Raw genomic sequence first — 19,969 nt, 5'->3', positions numbered from 1 at the left:
CCAGGTTATGTCACGACTTTCATTATCTGAAAAGGCTACTTAATCTTGTGTTACTTCAGATGTATTTCATAAGGTTCTGCTTTGTTAGATCTTTTTAATATATTTATTACAAAGCCAAAACCACTGGAGAGAACAACATAGGTAACATTTAATATCATGTCACACCGATGTTTATGATTATGAAATAAATTTAAGTAATTAAATGCAAATCATTAACTAAAATCCTTCCTACTTGGTTTAGATAACCTAAATGGAAGTATCTTTCATAATCATTTTAAACTATGACGTACCTCTGTAATTATCAATTCTCTCTGCAAAGAATAAAATACTAATGCAAATATATATCACAGAAGGGTAGAGGTTGGAATGGACCACTGGAGATAATCTAGTTCAACCCCTCTGCTAAAGCTGGTTCCCTGCAGTAGGTGTGTACTTGAAATTGATTAGGCCAGAGAAGAATTATGATACAGTTTATGATACAGTTATGTAAAAAAAAAAATAAATAAATAAGTCATTTTTAACTGAAGCCTTCCTGTACGTTATTTAGATTCTTTTATGAAGAATAGGTAAAGACAGTAACAAACTACCAACAAACAAGCCTTTCTATGTAGACTGGTTTGTTTTTATAGATACAATAACTTGAATAGTTTATTTAGAATGTAAGGCTTAGAACTGTGTGTGTTGTCACCACAAAGTAAAATTGATATTGGCAGCCGAATCATAAAACTATGTAAATTATAATTTAAAACTACTTGAAAGAATGAGTGTCAGACTTAATCTGTTATGAGAGTCCACTCTTAACAGAAGACATTGCTAGTCTGTTTGTTGACTTGTTGCGGTTTAGGAGAATAACTAAAATGTCTTCTCCTCTCTCATACATTTAATAATGATTATGCAACACTTGAATACTTCTGAGCACAGACAAATGGTAGTACTTCTGGAAAAAAAAAAAAAAAGACTCAGGTACTCTTTAAACACCTAAACATTTGGCTCTAGCTACTTAACTTCCTTATTTTGTGAATATTTAAAGCTCTGTAGTCAAAAATTCTTTAAGCGTTCAGGAAACATTTGTAGTCATTGGATTCTTGCGAGAAAGTTTCCATGGTATCTAAGTACTGAAGTCCTGATTGGACTGCCTACTTGATGTCTAATCTAAATAACTTTTCGATTCATTTGTTAGGTGTCCTTGTATTTACTTTTCTGCAAAAAGTTCGGTATTTTCTTGCCCAATCTGTATTTCAGATCAGTTCAGAGATAATGATGATGATTCTTGCATCTGTACATACTACATTTATTACTTACTATTGTAGTATTCTTCCATGTCTGAAAAGACATGAGCATCCATCTCTGACTTCTTAAGTAAATGTTACACCAATGATAGGGCATTTATTTCATCATGAAGTAACTAATTAGGCCACATCAGACAATCTGTAAGTATGACTTTGTATTTGAACTTTTAAAAAAAACCAACAGAACAGTTCAGGAAAAAAGAAGGAATTTGGGATTCTCTCTGTGAATGTTTAATGTGGAAGCAGTAAAAAGTTACTGGGACAGTACTAACTAGAACTTCTAATATTCCTTAAATTGAGTGTCCTGAACAATCTGCTCAGATTTGCGAATCTGTTTCCCTACAGTTTTTAGCTTCGAGCTCAATTATCTTTTACAGGAGCAGAATTCTTTGGGCATACAAAAATTAAATGGAGGTAATTTCTCACCACTCATTACCATTGTCAAATCAGTACTTATTTTGTGTCACATCAAGGAAATGAAGAGTAGTCCTCATTTTTCTTTACAGCTGCATCCATTTCTACTTGATAGTTATTAAATCTATGTCAAAAAGGAAATGCACAGATAAAAAGTATGTTTTAATCTGATGATTATGAAACTTTTATAGGTAGGAACACAGTTTGATGTGACATATATGCTTGCATATTGCAGGATGAGATTGTTTCAGTGAAACATCTACATAAAAAAATAAAAACAGAAAAAGAAAATGAAGAAAAGCCTGAGCCAGATATTGGTATAAAGAAGGAAGCTGAAGAAAAAAGAGAGACAAAAGAGAAGGAAAATAAAAGGGATTTGAAAAGGGAGAAAAAAGAAAAAGAGGATAAGAAAGAATTAAAAGAAAAAGATAATAAAGAAAAGAGAGAAAACAAAGTAAAAGAATCCACACAGAAAGAAAAAGAAGTAAAGGAAGAGAAGGTAACTAGGTTTACTTATCTTATACAGCACTAGAAAAGGCAACTAGGTTTTTGTGAATTATTTTGAGTTGAAAAGATATTTTGGATCCAATCAGTTGTCCTTTCATTGAAATCTTTTACATTATTTGAAGTTTTGCTTTTACGACTTGCAACTATGAGGACAGGCATATGAAATAGGAAATTACTTCTTTAATTATACATGACTTATATGGATTGAGAACACAAGTGGATGCAAGAGACTCTTATTCCTCTTCCATTCTGGTTTTCCATCCTACAGAGAAAGTTAAATGTGTCATCACTGAAAGTAAGCATAGTTTTATTGCCAGAGAGAATGCAGTAGTTGTCATCGTTTTCATACACTACAGGATAATTTCACACCCTAAGTACACTTAAACATTTTCATATTTTGCTCTTAGGTAAATGAGATCAAATCTGAAAATAAAGAAAAATGTAAAAAAATTCCATTACTGGATACTCCAGTTCATATTACTGCAACCAGCGAACCAGTTCCTATCTCGGAAGAATCTGAAGAACTGGATCAGAAGACATTTAGTGTGGTAAGTCCCTTTTTAATGATACCTTTGTGCTTTTCTAGATATTCTAAATTGACACAGTTCTGATATTATTGTAATGTTATATACAGCATTATTAATCACAGTAGCAGAGAGATCTCTTGCTAGTAAACTGTTAGGCCAGTGAATGTCACTGACATTATATTGAAGTTTCTTCTGTATTCAGGTCAGCAGTTTTATACTATTGCTTTTTGCATTTAGGCATTACAGTTTTCTCATCTTTCTTATCTAGTGGTCAGTATGCTGAAGAAATCTATCCTCAGTAAAAACTTAGATATTCTACTTGTTCAAGAGCAGAAGTTAATAAACAGGCTTTGGAAGGGTACTTTGAGCAATCATGAACTCTTCTGCTGTAGATGTTTTATCGTACAGATGTCAACAGTTTCCTGTTTCTGCCAGACAGGTTTATTTGATCTATGGTAGTGTTAGACTGCAGCATGCAAATTAGATTCTCATCAGTCTGCCTGTCAGAGGTCTATATAAGTTTTTTAATTAAATATTGCAATTTACTCATTTATGATTCCCAGGATGCATCTCCAGTGATTCAGGTGGATTGGGGTATGTGACTGAAAACCACTTGATTTCTGCGTACAGTTTATATTTTTTTTTTATCACTTCTGCACTTCAGCAGTGAACTCTGTAAGCTGTTTGGTAAAAACTAGTTCAAGCTGTGGCTAGGTCAATGTGTTGTACAGCTGCTTAATTATTTAGTGACACGAACTAGCAGTGAAACTCTCCTTGAACTCTTCCAGGGGTGGGGCTCCACGACTTCTCTTTTCTCAAGATTTTGACAAAGTGATGGTGGTATTCTTCAATGCCCTCTCCTCCCTTTTATTTTTAAATAAATAAATAAAGTCTGGTTCTGCAGTTGTGACATTTGTCCTTGCAGAGAACAATTCTGGTATTTGTGCATGGAATAATATTTTTTGGCCAGGCTCTTATTTCTGAACTGCATTTTTTTTCTTATGCGATGGTCAGATACCAACTAGCTAGCATGTTTAACTACATTTTCAAATATCAATTGCTGCTGCAGGTTGTTGAGGCTTAGTTGGTTTGACTTACATGGCAAGCAGAATATGCATTTCATCTTTTTACAATGCCATTGTTATTATATGGAATTTCTGAGCAAGTATATTTAAATCACACTGGCTGCTTCATGAGCATTTATTCTTAAAACAGTTGAATTAAAGTACAGAAATTCAACAAAGCACATATAAAATGTATCATTGCTGCCATCGGTGTTGTTACTTGCCTACACATATGGAAGACAGCTTTACTCTGAGTAGCTCAGATTCTGCTAATATCTGCATAATGGTTAGGCTTAAAATCTTCTCAGAGAAGGAAAGCATCCTCTACTAAATGGCAAATAATCACAAAAACATCATTTTGAAATATGCTGAATGCTCTCACACTTAATCTTGAAATTCAGTTTTTAGCTTTTAAGTTGCTGAAAATAGGCCTTGTCCTAAATACTTGTGCTGAATTTTGTAGCAAATATTATCAAAGCTAGTTGTAATAACTCTTTCTCCCTCGAAAATCCTTTAGACTGAAGTATTATTTTCTTAAATCCTGAATATCCTTATTGTAAATCATGTCTTGCTTTTATATAGGAGTACAATTTCCAACTGAGTTTAAAATTCAACTTCTTCCAGTGGAAACCTGTAGTAAAACTAAATTTTAAGATCTCTTAGCAGAGTCTTGTGTTTCAGTTGGCTTGTAACTATACTGCCTTTGCCTGTATAAATATCAGAGTAATGGGTGGGTCATGTTTTTGGTTTTTTTTTTCCCCATTTTACAGTGCAAAGAAAGAATGAGGCCTGTCAAAGCAGCACTGAAACAGCTGGATAGACCAGAGAAGGGCCTTTCTGAAAGGGAGCAGCTGGAACATACTAGACAGTGTCTAATCAAAATTGGGGATCACATTACAGAATGCCTGAAGGAGTACACAAATCCAGAGCAAATAAAACAGTGGAGGAAGTAAGTTTTTTCTGCATTGTTTTTCTTTTTTAAAAAGGAAAATCTCTAATTGTTTGTACTAAACTGTGAAATGTTTAATTATTTCTCTTGTTTGTCGTTCATTATTTCTTGTATCTTTCTGCCGTTTTAAATAAGGATTCCAAAAAATGATTAGTAATGGACTTTCTCATATTGCATAGCAATGTGTTTTATCCAGTAGATGGAGTCATCTCACTTCTTAGGACAATAAATAACTGTTTTTTACACCCTTTTAACAGTGGGAAAGAGTTATTATCTTCAAGGATCTTTTTATTTCAACTTAGCGGATTTTTTTATTGGCACTAAAAATAGGCAATTCAAATGGGTATGCTGAAAATTTGCATTGATTTTGATATGCAGAATACTTTCTTCTTTTTTAAATGTACTCTAAATCGAATGACTTGATTTAAAAAGTCATACTTCTATATTTCAAAATGAAGGGACTTTAAGTGCTTTTATGCATTGTTAGGTGACATTTTTTAAAAAAAATCTATTTTTGTAAGCATATTGCACTGTTCAGTTCTTAATGCAGTTTGAGTTCATTCTGTCTTAATGTACGTTTCAGTCATTTAAGTTCGAACATATATCCCGCATTTCCATATGCAAGCTATTTAAGTTCTATAATTCCCTTGCAGACTGTTGCTTCATCTGTTTTTGCTTGGTTTATTTCAAATTATTAACATGGTCCAAAATATATAAACAAGATTCATGTCTTGCATCCTGATAAACATAAATTTCTTTAAATGGAAAGACACAATAGAACTATTATTCACAATAATGCTACAGTACCATTTCTAGACTGTTAAAATATGTATTCCAGCTGGTTTTGGTAAATACTGTAAAGACACATAATCTTCATTTCAGAGTTACACAAGTATCTTTAGGCTCACCACTGACTTGTTATCTACCTTTGCAAACCTCTAGACCGAAACTGTAATGCTTAAATAGTGACAGTGAGGAGCAGACTGTTGCTTCCTGAGCCTGCACTTCAGATGTTTTTGAGCACCAGGATTATGTGGTCTCTTTTAAGCATTCTACCAGTAAACTTGACTAAAAGAATTTTAGACTTCAGTTTATTTATCCGTAATCATGGATGCAAACTTTTTCTTCAGGGCTTTGGCAACTCAACAGCAAAAGACCTCAGTTAGTCTTCTTACTTCCTTTGTAGAACAAATTAGGTTTGAAGTTATTCCTGTGCTGCTTCTGTTCATTCTCAGATTTCTTGTTTGATTTCAAAAGCTTTGACCAGGCTCTAGAATTCTGTGGAAGATTTCTATGATATTTTCAGGAAATAAGCTGTAAATCAAATGTCATACACTGGAAGAAACTTCAGTTCTGGAAGAATTTTCCCTCACATACTGTGTTTACTTAAATTTTAATTACTGAGTTATAAATACTCAAATTTTGTTAGATTTCAAACAATCTTGGACAAGCCATACATAAACTGAAGGCAATATTTGTAAGCAGTTACACAAACTATTTTATTAACACAAGTGTTATTACTACTTCATTTCACACACTTGGTTCTCTGAAGTAATGATGATAAATACGACAAGTTGTTGCAGCAATTCACTCATCAAATGCTTAAATTCTTGCTGTGCAGGTAGGTAGTACTCTGTAGCGGATTTCAGTGTCTTTTGTGTTGTTGAATTGATTTCAGTTAAACCCACAGTCTTTTGCATAATAGAAGGTAGCTGAATGCATAGACTTATAACTTCTCCTTTCTTCTTCCTCAGAAATTTGTGGATTTTTGTCTCCAAGTTTACAGAATTTGATGCCAGAAAGCTGCACAAACTCTACAAACATGCAATCAAAAAGCGCCAAGAGTCTCAGGTAATATTTTAAACCCTCTCTAAATATACAAGCATATTTTTTTTAGTGTTAAGCACTTAAATTAGATTTAAAGCATACGCAGGAACACAGAAAATCCCATGTAACTCAAGTAATTACTTTGTGTCTGTAGTAATGCAGTCCCTTTTGTTAGGATCTTTTCTGAAAGAATTCACATTAACTTTCTGACTTACCAATGAGTTTATGTACTTGTCTCTTTTAGCAGCATAATGACCAAAACATTAGCAGCAATGTGAATACACATGTAATCAGAAATCCAGGTAAGAAATCTTAAGTATATGCTCATGCTGAATGTAGCTTAAGCTTGTAATGGGTGTAGAAGCAAGTTACTTGACTATCCTTTTAAAAAAAATTGGAAGCCTACTTTTTGTACTTAGTTTTGGGGTGGTAGAGATGTCTACTTAAAAGCTGTAAATTTCATAGAAACTCTCTGCATATTTGTAGCTGTTGTAATGTCACCATAGATGTGGCAGAGAAAGAGAGTTATGTTTTAAGGTCATAGTTTTTAATTAGTTATATGGGATGTCTTTTAGTGCTGATAGTTACACTGATTTTTTTTCTGTTTCCATACTTGCACTGTTGCAAAATATTACACAAGAAACACATGTGTTATTGTGGATTTAAAATCAACGTATTATAGGAATGCTAGTAAAAGTCTTTCATTAACTACTTGTGCATGTAAAATGTTTTCTTTCCATTAGGCCCTTCCCTCCTTAGAGAGGAAGTTGATACGATTCTAAACCTAATCTACCAAAGGCACTACTCACTGATTATGTGGATCATTCTTCAACTCTCCATTCAGTTTCTAAGACCAAAAAGCTCAGTTCCTGAGCCCTATATATCTACATTTCTGGTTTGCATCCTGCTTACCTCTAGGGTTTCTTTCTGTTCATTCACAGTAATGCATTTGTCTTGCAACCATTTAGGTCATATCTATCAAATTATAATTTCATTTTCACATTGCTTTGAATCAAACAATAGAAGTGCTGTTTTAATTGAGTGAAGAAAATAATTTATAATGTGTGAGATTTCTTTATAACCTCTGCTTTATTAAACAGATGTGGAAAGACTGAAGGAGACTACAAACCACGATGACAGTAGCAGGGATAGTTATTCTTCTGATAGACATTTATCACAGTACTATGATCATCACAAAGACAGGCATCAGGGAGATGCTTATAAGAAAAGTGACTCTAGGAAAAGGCCGTATTCAGCCTTCAGTAATGGAAAAGATCACAGAGACTGGGATCACTACAAACAGGACAACAGGTGAGTTTCTGCAACAACTGTAAAACCTGTTCAGAATTCTCTTCCTGTTTTTGTAATATGCACGCAGCAAGCACCAGTGCTTGAGTATCCAAATCTTTTTGAGTAATGCAAAATTACAAAGACAATGTATCTCTAACGTAGAGCTGTTGAACTGATATAATTGTAGTTTTTGCTGTGTGTTCAGTAGCACTTCTCTAATATGAAATCTTTTGGTTTTTAGATACTACAGTGATAGTAAACATAGGAAGCTAGATGACCACAGGAGCAGAGACCACAGATCAAACCTGGAAGGAAACTTAAAAGACAGCCGGGGTCATTCAGATCACCGCTCCCATTCAGACCACAGGATACACTCAGACCACCGTTCCACTTCAGAATACGGTCATCACAAATCTTCCAGAGATTATAGATACCACTCAGACTGGCAAATGGACCACAGAGCTTCTGGTAGTGGCCCGAGGTCACCACTAGATCAGAGGTCTCCTTATGGTTCAAGGTCTCCCCTAGGACACAGATCTCCATTTGAACACTCATCGGATCACAAAAGTACACCTGAACATACATGGAGTAGCCGGAAGACATAACAAAGACTGACATTTTCTGGACCTTCTTTTAGCCATATACAGTAAACTAACACAGTAATTGCCTTACATGACTTGAAAGATATGGACTGGATATTCTATCAGTAGCAGTATTGTTACTTCTTTCCAGGATGCAAGGTCTATTATCCCAACAGAAGAAAAATATTTTTGTATTTAAAGTTTATGCTGCACTGTGCTGCAAATGTTGTAGCACTTTTTTTTAAGAAATGGAAGATGTTTACTTTTACAGGGACCTCAACACTGCCCCTTTCAGACTGGATCTTACTATAAAACTCTTCATGTCAAAGTGATTTTAGGCTGAACACAGATTAAATTATGTTTGTAAACGAACATTTAAACACTGACCTGTGCTTATGTTTCAGGAAAGAATGGGGGATTTATTTTGTTTTATTTCTTAGTAGAGAACTCTCAAGGACTTTGTTCACTTTCCAAAGCTACTTGTTTACATTGTACACTGCGACCACCTTGCCGCTTTTCATCACAAGCTTGAATATTTAAATTCTGTAACTACAGTTGTAAAATAGCCAGGATTTCTCCTGTTTGTGATCAGTTATAATGCCTTTTTATGAAACAAACAACAACAACAACAAAAAATTAAAAAAAAAAAAAAACACAACAAAACCAACAAATGGCTGTAAATTATTGTAAATTAATTAAATGAGCTTTTTTCCCCTCTCAGGCTTTTTTTGGCTGTTCCTTTCCCCACCAACTCAGGCCTTCTTTTCACAAAGTCGATATACTTACATGTTTTAAAAAAATATCTCAATGAAATCAGAATGTAAAAATGGGGAAAGGGAATATTTTATTCCATTTAGTTCTCCTTTTTTATTGGATACGTTAGATACCTGTTTTTGGTTGTTTTTGTTTTTTTTTTTGTTTTGTTTTTCTACTAAGCTGTCAGTGTTGTGATTGTTGTAATGAAACAGTGAGAAATATCCAGCTAAACTATGCTCTGGAAATCTTTTCAGGTGCATTGGTTTAAAGAAGGAAGTGTTCAGTACCTGAACACTTCAAAACCCAGATCAGCCAAGATTTATTGTAAATCCATTTGTTTTCACTCTTTAACATGGGCAATAATGTCAAATGTGCTATGCAGCCAGTTAATATTTTAGAAGATTTGAATGACTTTATTAACAGAATTGTTACAATGCACACTGATTGTACATAGATAACTTCTATCTGACAAATTAAATTTAACTAAAAGGATATGTGGGCTCTTGTAGTTTTCTGCTATGTTTTGCTGTACAGCGTACCTTCTCATCAATTCTAACTCTGAAGTACTAAATTTTAATACACTATATTCTAATTAGAGAAGATATCTAACCCAACATTGCGTGGTTGATGCTGAGCACTTTTTCCAGTTAACCAGGTTTGTATGAAAGCATTGATAGAGAACTGAAATCTGTCATGGAGAGTCAGGATCTCACTGTAAGCACAGTTTAGGTTGGCTAGGTTAATTCTGTGTAAGCTAATTTATTGTAGGCTGTAACTTGGTAATTTAATGGTTCTTTGCGTCTTAGCTTTTATCTTCCCAGGTTAAGTGAGGTTTTGCAGTTTTTCTAAGTTTAATTGCTGAAGCAGTGTTTAGCAGTGGTGCCTAATAAGGATGTACATTTGTGCCATTGCTGAAAATCTAGAACATCTTGCATCTGAAATCACTGTGTGATTATTGCTGCTTGAGAAGTGAACAAGAATCGTTGATCTATCAATAGAGCATACAGAGATCAGTCCCACTAAATCTGGTTCACTATCAGAGAAGCTGTATTATGGCACTGTGATCTTTCGTGTTCAATGCGAGTCAGTCTGCGACTTTTTATTAAAGGTATCTCAGGTCTCTAAGAAAGAACATTCTTAACTGGTGGCTTTGATTGTTAAGATCTTTGCCTCTTTCGATATGATCTTACTTACAGATTTACAGCAACATTCACAGCAATTTAAGTCTTCCCATGCTTGTTCTGATGAAGTTGTCAGTGTGAGGCTTGATGAAGAGAGCCTCGGTTACTTACAACACTGCTAATGGTGTAAAGCTTAGTACTTAGGAGAATACCATCTCCTCTGCTAATAAGCCGTTTTACAATTTATTCTGCGTGTGCTCAGTTCTGTTCTTTGTTTTGTAACAAAAAATCTACGGTCACTGGTACTGCAAAGTACCAAGATTTTCTCTACAAAAAGTCTGAGGGATTTTTAAGTTCTCAAGTATGCATTTCATAACAAACTCTTGGTTCAGATCTTTAAGTTGCTCATCTGTAATACGTTTTAGGAAGTGAGAATTTTCTTGGCTGCAAGGGGGGCACCTGGTATGGCTCTTGAGAAAAATTCAGTTGTCCCATTTACCATGCATGACAAATTTCTATCTTAATTATGTTACGTATTTAAAATCCACCCTTCTCATTACACCTAAGAGTGTGTATATATGTGCATTCCCAATAGTAGATTGGTGATCAGTGTGAAAACAAACAACAAAATACATAAAAAATGCATCGCTGCTGTTAAGTTTTAAAGATAGAACTGCATTCTGTGACTGGCTTCCATTAGTTTGTCTGCTCTTTTGTTGGCATCACTTACTGGTGCACAGTTCTTGTGTTTTGCACATTTTGATCTTCTTTGCAGGTTCTGTAGTGTCTGAGCCAATGCTTCTGGTTTCTGAGAAAGACTTCCACTGCTGTCAGCTAGAGGTCTCCCAGAGGTTTCAAGCACCAGCCACAAAAGGGTGGCAGGAACATGACACTTCGTGATGGGTGTGCATCCCTGACTGCTGCTTGAGACAAGGACAGCACAGCAACCTAGAGGGCAGCTTCCTAGGCTAAGTAAATGTGATGATGGCTGCGTACCTTATTTTTAGAGCTTGCTCAGCTTGTCTTGGCCCTGTACAATCCTCTAACATCAACAAATGAACCTTACCATTTAGTTTTTAAGGTATATTTCAAGTGGGAATTGCGCTGATGTAAAAATATATGAGCAGAATAAAATTTTTATCTTAGATATTTGTTCACTTTCAGTATGGTATGTATTGTAGGAGGGTTTTTTAATAGAAGAGTCATCAGTGCTCAAGTGTCTGTTTTTCAGCTTACTTCAGAATTTCATTATTAATGGAAACTGATAAAGAAATCCGCATGTACATACTATGATTTATCAGGCTCTTTCCACTGGTACACAGCAACAGGACAAAGGGAATAGGCTGTGCAGTCTCTTTCTCTGGAGATGAAATTCAAGACACCTGGATGCTTTCCTATGCAACCCCTTGTATCATGTCTACAGAAGGAGATGTCAGTAGGCAGTCAGTGGATGTTTATTTTACCCATCACCCTAGAGCATTTCCTGACAGCGAGTGTTATCTTATGCATGGTTGAATATAAAGAGGGTATGGATCAGTTTGCCCACCACATGGTTACAGAACGCTCTGCAGCACTTTGGGAAAAGGGCAGCAGGACACATACAGTTTGACACAGAAATTCATACATCATATAGGTCAATCCCAGACCACATTTGAAGAGCATCCAGTAAAGAGATGTGCAGTGAAAGGGCTGTGGGCCAGTCCTGGCTGGCAAATTGTGGAATGACACATTCCCACCAAGAAAACCAGCCCAGTACTACCACTTCTGTTCTGGAATTGGTTTGTAAACATTTCATACAGTACAGTGCGTTTTTATGTGAAGTTTGCAAAGGAAAGCCAATGAAAATACACTCTATTGACTAAGGCCATGCAAAATATTTTCGTGTTTAGGATTCCTTGCCAAAAGCATTACCCCTCAACCTGGGCAAATTGGTGGAACTATTTGCAAAAGCTGTGATTCACTGCAGCTGACTCCTCACAGCTAGAGGTACTATTTCTGCATCTACAAAAGGGAGAGCTTTGCAGGAAGGATGGTGTTCCCACAGCTGTGTACAGGCTGCCAGGGGCAGCGGAGTCGGTCACTGAGCACCAATCCTTGAGCCCAGAGGCACAGGGGAGATGGTGTCTCAAGACATCACCAGACACTCTGACCCTACCACCCAAAACCGAGCCCAGGTGGTTCCTCTGGTTGTCCCGAATTCCCACCCCACTGCTTCACCCTCAAAGTTCCTCAAGGCACATTTTATCAGCCTCAGGCAGAGACAAAGACAGAGATCCTTTCCTGTGACTACTACCCCCCACTCTTATTCCATTTTAGTACCTATGTCACTAAGTGCAAACAGCACCAGCTTTCCCCAAGGCTTCCAACCTACCGCACTTGCATGTGCAGCCTCGCCACAGTTTCCCTTCTTGAATGTGCTGCTGTCTCTGCTGCAAGCCAGCACCTGCCCTCACTCCTGGTTGGCTGCAAAGTCTGTATGCAGCTATGAAATGAAAGCATTAGTTCTCATTTTGGTGAGGATTCCGGAAGCTCTTAGAGAGAGAACTCTTCCAGAAGGCATGGAGGATGTACTCAAAGTGGAAGGAGGACTTATCAAGGGAAAAGTTATTCAAAGTTGAGCAACACATCATGTTAAGGAGGAGTTTGGACCTGAGTTCATAAAGGTAATCTGGGGGCTCACTGTAATAACTGCCAGACTCAAAGTCACCCAAAATGAAGGTGAGCAAGAGCAGCTGACGTACACTGCAAGTCTGCTCCTGAGCTGTCAGGAAGGAGCTGGCAGAACCGCTAGAACTGGTTATACCAAAGTGCTTGGGGGCACGCGCAGAGGTTTATGTGTGTTACAATAGCCCTGGTTCTGGCAGTTTAGGAGACTGCCAGAGCAGCTTAATGATGGGTGAAATGCTGAAATAAAAATGTTGTCATCCTCAGAGCAGCTGTTGTCAAAGCATGTTTCTTAAGCTCCACTAAAAGTGGTTTGTAAAACACCTAATTAATTATTAACAACTTACGAAAATCTCGGAGGTAAGGCTCCAAGAGGCTTTAAAAGATAAAACTCTTAGTCCTGCTAGTACCCTGTGTACAGATCTGAGTTCATAAACGTGGAGCATGCTTGGATTATTAATTTGCTAAAGGTAAGCATTCTGTTTGTCACAGGTTTTTCAGCAAGCTCAGTTTTTAACTCTCCCTTCTCTGAGAACAAACAGCCTGAGGTGGCCTCCGGAAACCACATCTGTTCACATGTAAGAAACTAAGAGGCTTTAGTATTGCTATATTCTAAGACTTCAACTGAGTTTTAATTGCAATAATTTTAATATTTGCTGAATTAACTGAAGTATTTGGTTAATAATCTTCTCTCTCGCAACTTCAAATCAGCCTCTGGTTTTTGCTGGATTTAACCCTGATGCTGACTGGCAAATGCACCCACAGTGCAAACAACAAACATAAGAAATGGCTCTTTAACTTTCCTTACCAGCATGGAGGAGCAATGATAACTTTGAATCTCTGATATTTGTAAGCTAACCAAACAATTTTTCTCTTAAACGTAACTTTACCTAATATCACATTAAAAGTATCTGAGATACTCAAGATTATATTATGTGAAACCATCTGTTCATATTGGCATCATAATTAAGTGCTGTGCATTGTGAATTTTAGGATGGTTAAATGTGGTTGACTGAGCAGAGCACACTGCTACCTTGGTGCTGAGCATCCATAGTAATGCTACCAGAAGTCTAAGGCCTTTCAGGTCTAGAACACCTAGAACTGTAACTGCTCCTTCTCTTTTTGTCACTATGGGCAAAGAGGGTGCCAGTGTAAAATAAAGACATGTGTCTCAAATTTTTAAAGTAAAAATTAGATGTTGGTGTTATGGATATTTTTCTTGTAATGAAGAATGTAGATGGATTCTCTTTCATGAGTGAAACAAGCAAGAGATCAGTTTGACAAGGTTGCCAACAGAAGATCATAATTCTCACCAAAGTGAATCAAATCTAGAAGGATGAGTTATATTCCAGTTTCCTTTTTTTTCCAGAATGAAAGTAAGCAAGGCTAAAAAATTACCTTCATCTGCCAGGATCTGAGGGCTTCACTTCCTCCTGCCAATTCCATAAGTGCTTGTCTTTAAGTAAACAAAATGGTTATATGATACAGCACTGGAACATGTTGCCCAGAGACATTGTGGAGTCTCCTGCTATGGAGATATTCAAGACCTGTTCAGAGGCTTACCTGTGTGGCCTATTGTGGGGTACTGGCTTTAGCAGAGAGGTTGGACTCGATGATCTCATAAGGTCCCTTCCAACACCTGTAATTCTGTGATTCTGTGACGAATTAGAATCTGGTCATTCATTAATCTTAGTGGAGGGAAACACAGACGGAAAGAGATACTTCAGTGTGAGTGTTAATGTCAAAACAATGGCCGTTTTAAAATTCTAGAGAAATTCCATAATCTTGACTGGAAGTAAGAAAAGAAAAAAAAAAAAGAAAGAAAAAATATCTAGTACTCTGTTATAAATTAGGGGATATAATGAGAGAAGGTGTGAAAAGTGGCTCATTTCAATTACAGAAAGTAATTAAACAGAAAGTGATATAACATAAAGATTTAATTTACTTGTAGATTATCCAATTTGCTTTTCATTTTTGAATATTTCATTAATTCTTAGAGATCACTTTTGTAATTTGTAGAAAGATATTCTTGATAGAAAGAATACACTGTTATTTAATTATAAAACTCAAAACAGACATTATTATTAGAAACAAAACCAGTATTTCCATAATTGTGACCATATATCGGAATTATTAGATTGACATTCACTTACATTATCTGTAAGTGAAGTTATTTTTCCATGCATAAATGAAATACTTAATATATGTGTTTGTAGTGCAGTATCCCGCAGGATAAACAAATGGACACAGAGCTACAATGTGCTAAAGAAATATTTCCAATGAATAAAGAGTAAGCATTCAAAACTGAAGTGAGAATATTTTTAGATGAGAGTATTTTCAAAGGCTTCCACCCCTGCCATGGGTAAGGCTCATGGGACGGTGCTTCCCAGCAGATAGAGGGGTGTCTCTCCTGCCCGTGCTGAGCCCGTGGTTACTCTATGTCTCCTACATAGTGGCACAGAAAGGTTGGCTGTGCCACCAGCTATGTTAGGGGCTGTCAGGTTTTAGCTTATTGAGTAGGAATCTTAGACAGTGGGGTACTCTCCATTTGCCCCAAATATTCTGAATTATAATAAATTAATTGCTCTGTCAATTCAGTACAAGGTGCTGTACTTTTCTTAAGGGCACATGTTGAAGCTTTAGTCTCTTGCATCAAGCTTCATTAAAGGGAACATGTCTGGAAAGGACATGGATTATCCTCATTTTTTCATGGTCATTTCAACCCCTCATATACGTGGCCACAAATCAGCTCTGCTGCAGATACTGTAAATTTTTGCCTGTGTGTTTCAAATTTCTCAGATGTTCCATTTACTAAGCTTCATTTCGTTTTATTGTATTACCTCATTTCAGATTATAGTGAACGCTTTATTTTCACCCCTACTCTGCTCTTCAGTCCTCTCATATGCTAGTGATATATTTTGATAATCAGAGTTCTACTTTTCATCCTGATGGGGGATGGAAACATCCCTCCTGTTGCCACATGCTTGGAGGCAACTAGAGGAAGCATGTGCCATACACCATGCACAACCTCTCAGCTGAAAGCCATCCCAACAGTTTGGAGCAAGTTCCTGTTGTCACACTGCATGGCCATGACAGCTCAAAGGCTGAAATAAATCTACTTACAGACATTCACAAGAGCAGTCGTGCGCAAATATGAAATACTGATTTCTCTAAGCTGGCTGTCAACAATAAGTAATTTCAAAGAGTACTCTACCCTGAGTAGAGTATCCTAATGTGGATGATTTCATATCCCATAGCATTGGGAATGCTTGATTCTCTATTAGATGTTAAACATTTGCTGATTAACCACAAGGTCCTTTGCATTTATTTTTAAGTTCATGAGTAGTTCAGTTTGGATTTTCATGCTTCCCAGGGTCTGTGCATTTTCCTCAAACCTATTCATATGTAAGACATATGCTAGATACACACTGCGTCCCAAAAGGGACCCATCTTCCCATAATGAATGCCAGCACTGAAAACTTGGGAATGAGGCAGCTGCATAGTTAGTTTCAGATCTCTCTAGACTGTGAAGTGAGGTCTCAGTTTTATTTTCCCACCGAAAAAATGCTCAGATTGTAAAGTAATCATTATGAACAAATACAACAAGGTCACTGTAGCTCTTTCTGACTAGGTTGTTTGAAATCTGCATTTTTAGGAAAGGTTAAAATGTCAAGAAGTGGGAAGAGTGTCAAAGAAAATGTCAAGAAGAGGCAAACACTCCTGTATTTGCCTCCTTAAAGATTCAGTCTTGTAGGCATTATCATTTGCCACTAGATTTCCAGATCTGAATTTTTTTGGTTTTTATATCCCATTGTGGCCTTAGCTGGATATTTCTTCACTTAACCCCAGGAATGGAATAGGCATGATCCACATGCAGAAGGCTGAACTGCTCAGAGTCCAAGTAGAAAATCTTCAAATGTAGAAAAGTGAGAACACAGAGCCTTGCTAACCCTGCTGCGAAAAGCAACGTGTTTTCTTGTTGGCTGCACTGAATTACAATTGTTTGAATTATATTTGTTGGGGGTGGGAAGGCATTGCTGAAAAGAGAAAGGAGAACTCAGCTCTGCCGGTTCCTTGACAGGATGAGGTACTTTGTGTCAGGAAGGATTTTGATTATATGTGTTAAAATGTCACTACAGGTGATGTTCAGAGCTCAGAACAAAGCTCTGGTAAAGGCAGAGGACAGAGCTTCCCCCAGAGTTAGGGATGCTGCACGACAGATAGCTGTTCTGGCCAAAGCAATGCCCCAGGCCACGTGCTCAGGGTATGTGCGAGAGTAAAATAAATGAAGAATGGACAAATTGTACTCCTGCTTTATGAGGACAGGCTGAATGCCTGCTCTGCAGACAAGGAACAGAGGTGAAAAGGGTTGGCAGTAGATGTGCTCTGTGTTCCAAATGGAGAAAAGCCTAATTGTTATAGAGGGCCTACACATCAAACAAAGCTAACACTGCAAAATGATGTCCTGAGCCAAAATACAAAGCAGGAGCTCTATATACATGCAGTTTCGTGTGCACACAGGTTTGCTAAGAATCTAACTGAAAGCAAATTCTCCAAAGAGATACCAAAATTGTTATCTGGGAAAATTTTATTCATGATTGTTAGGTAGCTTCTATTACTATTAAGTACTCCACCAGAGGTCAATATACTACCATTTAGCTGCTGGCAGTTTAGATATTCAGCATGGCTGAAATCAGAAGTTTATTCTTATGTAATATACAGCAGCACTATACAGAAACCTTGGCTAAAAAGGACCCACCAGGCCTGGCAATGACTGAGCATGAGACGCCTCGCCACAGACTGCCAGGATTCACAGCTCCCAGCTGTCAGCAGGAAGCACTGGTAACGCTGGAGTTCCCTCCTCCTCTGGAGCTCACAGCCCAGTGCACATCTTCAGCTTTCATGTATCGCCGTCAGAAGTGGAGCTCAACTTGGGTGACTGTAAGTGATCACCACACTTCAGGTTGTGCTGGGCAGGACCTGCGCAGCTAGTTTGTCTCTAGCAGAAGTATGTACAGCTGGGTAGGAGCTGAAATTTATGCACCAGGCCTGGATTCCTTTGTTCTGATTTCAACTTCATGCCTGGGTTCCTCCTCTACCATGGACATCCATGAATTTCATGCCAGCCAAAGTGCCTCTGGCTCCACCAAGTGCAAAGAAAGCCTACATGCTAAATTCACTGAACTATGGGAAATCTCTCTATGGCTCCCTGCACCTTCGCCTCCTCTAAGGCACCCAAGGCCTTGCTGGATAAAGCTGTCACTTTGTAGCAAAGCAGAATGATATTGGAGAATAGCTCCAGGCTATTGGGGCACCAGCACTCAATCAAGGTGTGAAAGATGGAAACTGCTCCAGCAGAGGCTTGACCTAGTGGGTGGTAACCCTGCCTATGGCAGGGCCTTGGAGCTAGACGATCTCGAAAGTTCCTTCCAATCCAAGCAATTCTATGATTCTGTGAATTTGAGCTAGCCAACTCTTACCATCATCTGCCAAACACAAGGAGTGAGCAGGGCAAATAGCTGCATGCAAACTAGGCCGGCAAACCACATGGGAAACTGGCTCGGGTGCAGGCAGCACCCCTAGAACTGCATTATTTTACCCTGCTCACTGGCACAATTGCAGGCTCCTTGAGAGGCTTTAGTGGGTTAATAACAGGCACAGACTGCATGCAGGCAGGCTGTGAAGGCTGCACTGTGAATCTGTTTCCAGTACGGACACTTCACACACCAGCCGCCTGCAGGCAGTGACTGCCTTCTTCATTTGTAATCAACAAAACGTTCACACTTTACACATAAAATGGGTTATTTTTCTACTGTTATGGTGTAGGAAAAAAAAAAGTGGGAATTAAGCCTCAGAACTGCAGTAATCAATTTCTGTAATCGTAACTACTGTCACTCCACATGTAGCAAATGTCCTTCTTGTAGCTAGTTACCAGGTCTGAAGATGACCCCTCGTGTACCCAAAGTCTGCAATCAATCTTGTGGTCCATATTTGATTTACTAGTGAGCAGCTTTTAATTTCAATGAAGCGTAATTTACAAACGTAGTCAGATTAAAATAATTCTAAATCAGATCAGAAGCATTTTCTACCAACATCATAAATCTAATTGCTTACCTGTACCTGATTTGCAGCTATGCTTCTCTGAAAACAGCCTAATTAATAAGAATGATAAAATCTAATGAACAACATTGGCCCATGTAACCCTCAATTGTTTTTTAAATACAGTAGAGAAGAACTAGCATCATGACAGAGAAACTTAATCTTGCAAACCACAACAGAGAATACTATTAAAAAAAGGAGTCACTACTAGTCATACCTAGGCTTTGTATTGATAGCGGTCTTTAATAGTTGTAGAACAAGGAACAGACAGAATAGGGAAAGATAGAACACTTTGTACCAGTCTAGACACATACAGGAATTAAAATATCCCAAAGCGTGAAAATTTCATTGCAAAATTTCAGCTATACTCATGTGATGAATGCAAAATTTGAAACTCTGCAACGGCTCTCACGAAAGAGAGGAAAGCCACATGTTTATTTAGTTTATTTTCCAAAATGTATCCCCTAATAGAAACACTCATTAGATGGAGTAAAACTTGCAACATTACTTGCTTCACTCAGGGTGTTATCTCAGTAAATAGCCGCTTCCCACATCCCCAAAATCCATAAAACAAATGCACAGTATCGATAAGACTAAGACTTAAGTAGGTGGAGAGCTGTTCTCTGGCAGGAAAGTACCAGTTTCAAAGGAAATGAAGTGATGTGCTTGGATACTGAAGGGCCCTAACGTGACCACAAGAACGAAAGATGGATTGTTCTCTCACACTGCATTCCCCCAGACTGAATCCCATTTAACTGGTGCTCTGCACAGACTGCTCTCCCAGCCAGGTTTTACAGGAAGTGAAATCTGAGACAAAAAAGAGAACTTCTGTTTGGACTGTCAGTTCAACGTACAATTTCCCTTTGTGAGGACAGCCTCCT

General features: G+C 37.5%; 1 protein-coding gene across 6 annotated transcripts in view; it reads left to right on the top strand.

Moving 5' to 3' along the window:
• The window catches only part of CHD1 (chromodomain helicase DNA binding protein 1), a 48,716-nt gene extending 39,605 nt beyond the window's left edge, over positions 1 to 9,111 (top strand). For 4 of the 6 annotated variants that reach the window (XM_048931858.1, XM_048931860.1, XM_048931857.1 and 1 more), the window contains exons 31-37: positions 1,939 to 2,202; positions 2,618 to 2,758; positions 4,572 to 4,750; positions 6,505 to 6,601; positions 6,822 to 6,879; positions 7,678 to 7,888; positions 8,109 to 9,111. In XM_048931858.1, the coding sequence (XP_048787815.1) occupies positions 1,939 to 2,202; positions 2,618 to 2,758; positions 4,572 to 4,750; positions 6,505 to 6,601; positions 6,822 to 6,879; positions 7,678 to 7,888; positions 8,109 to 8,472 (1,314 nt within the window). In that variant the 3' untranslated portion in view covers positions 8,473 to 9,111. The remainder of the gene's footprint in view (positions 1 to 1,938; positions 2,203 to 2,617; positions 2,759 to 4,571; positions 4,751 to 6,504; positions 6,602 to 6,821; positions 6,880 to 7,677; positions 7,889 to 8,108) is intronic. The other 2 variants (XM_048931861.1, XM_048931862.1) reach the window with 2 other exon arrangements.
• Positions 9,112 to 19,969: the final 10,858 nt, after the last annotated feature.

This window comes from Lagopus muta, chromosome Z, assembly GCF_023343835.1.
Source record: "Lagopus muta isolate bLagMut1 chromosome Z, bLagMut1 primary, whole genome shotgun sequence".
Taxonomy (NCBI): Eukaryota; Metazoa; Chordata; class Aves; order Galliformes; family Phasianidae; genus Lagopus; species Lagopus muta.
The sequence above is the reverse complement of the archived record's forward strand: the minus strand, read 5'-3'. Positions and strand labels throughout refer to the sequence as shown.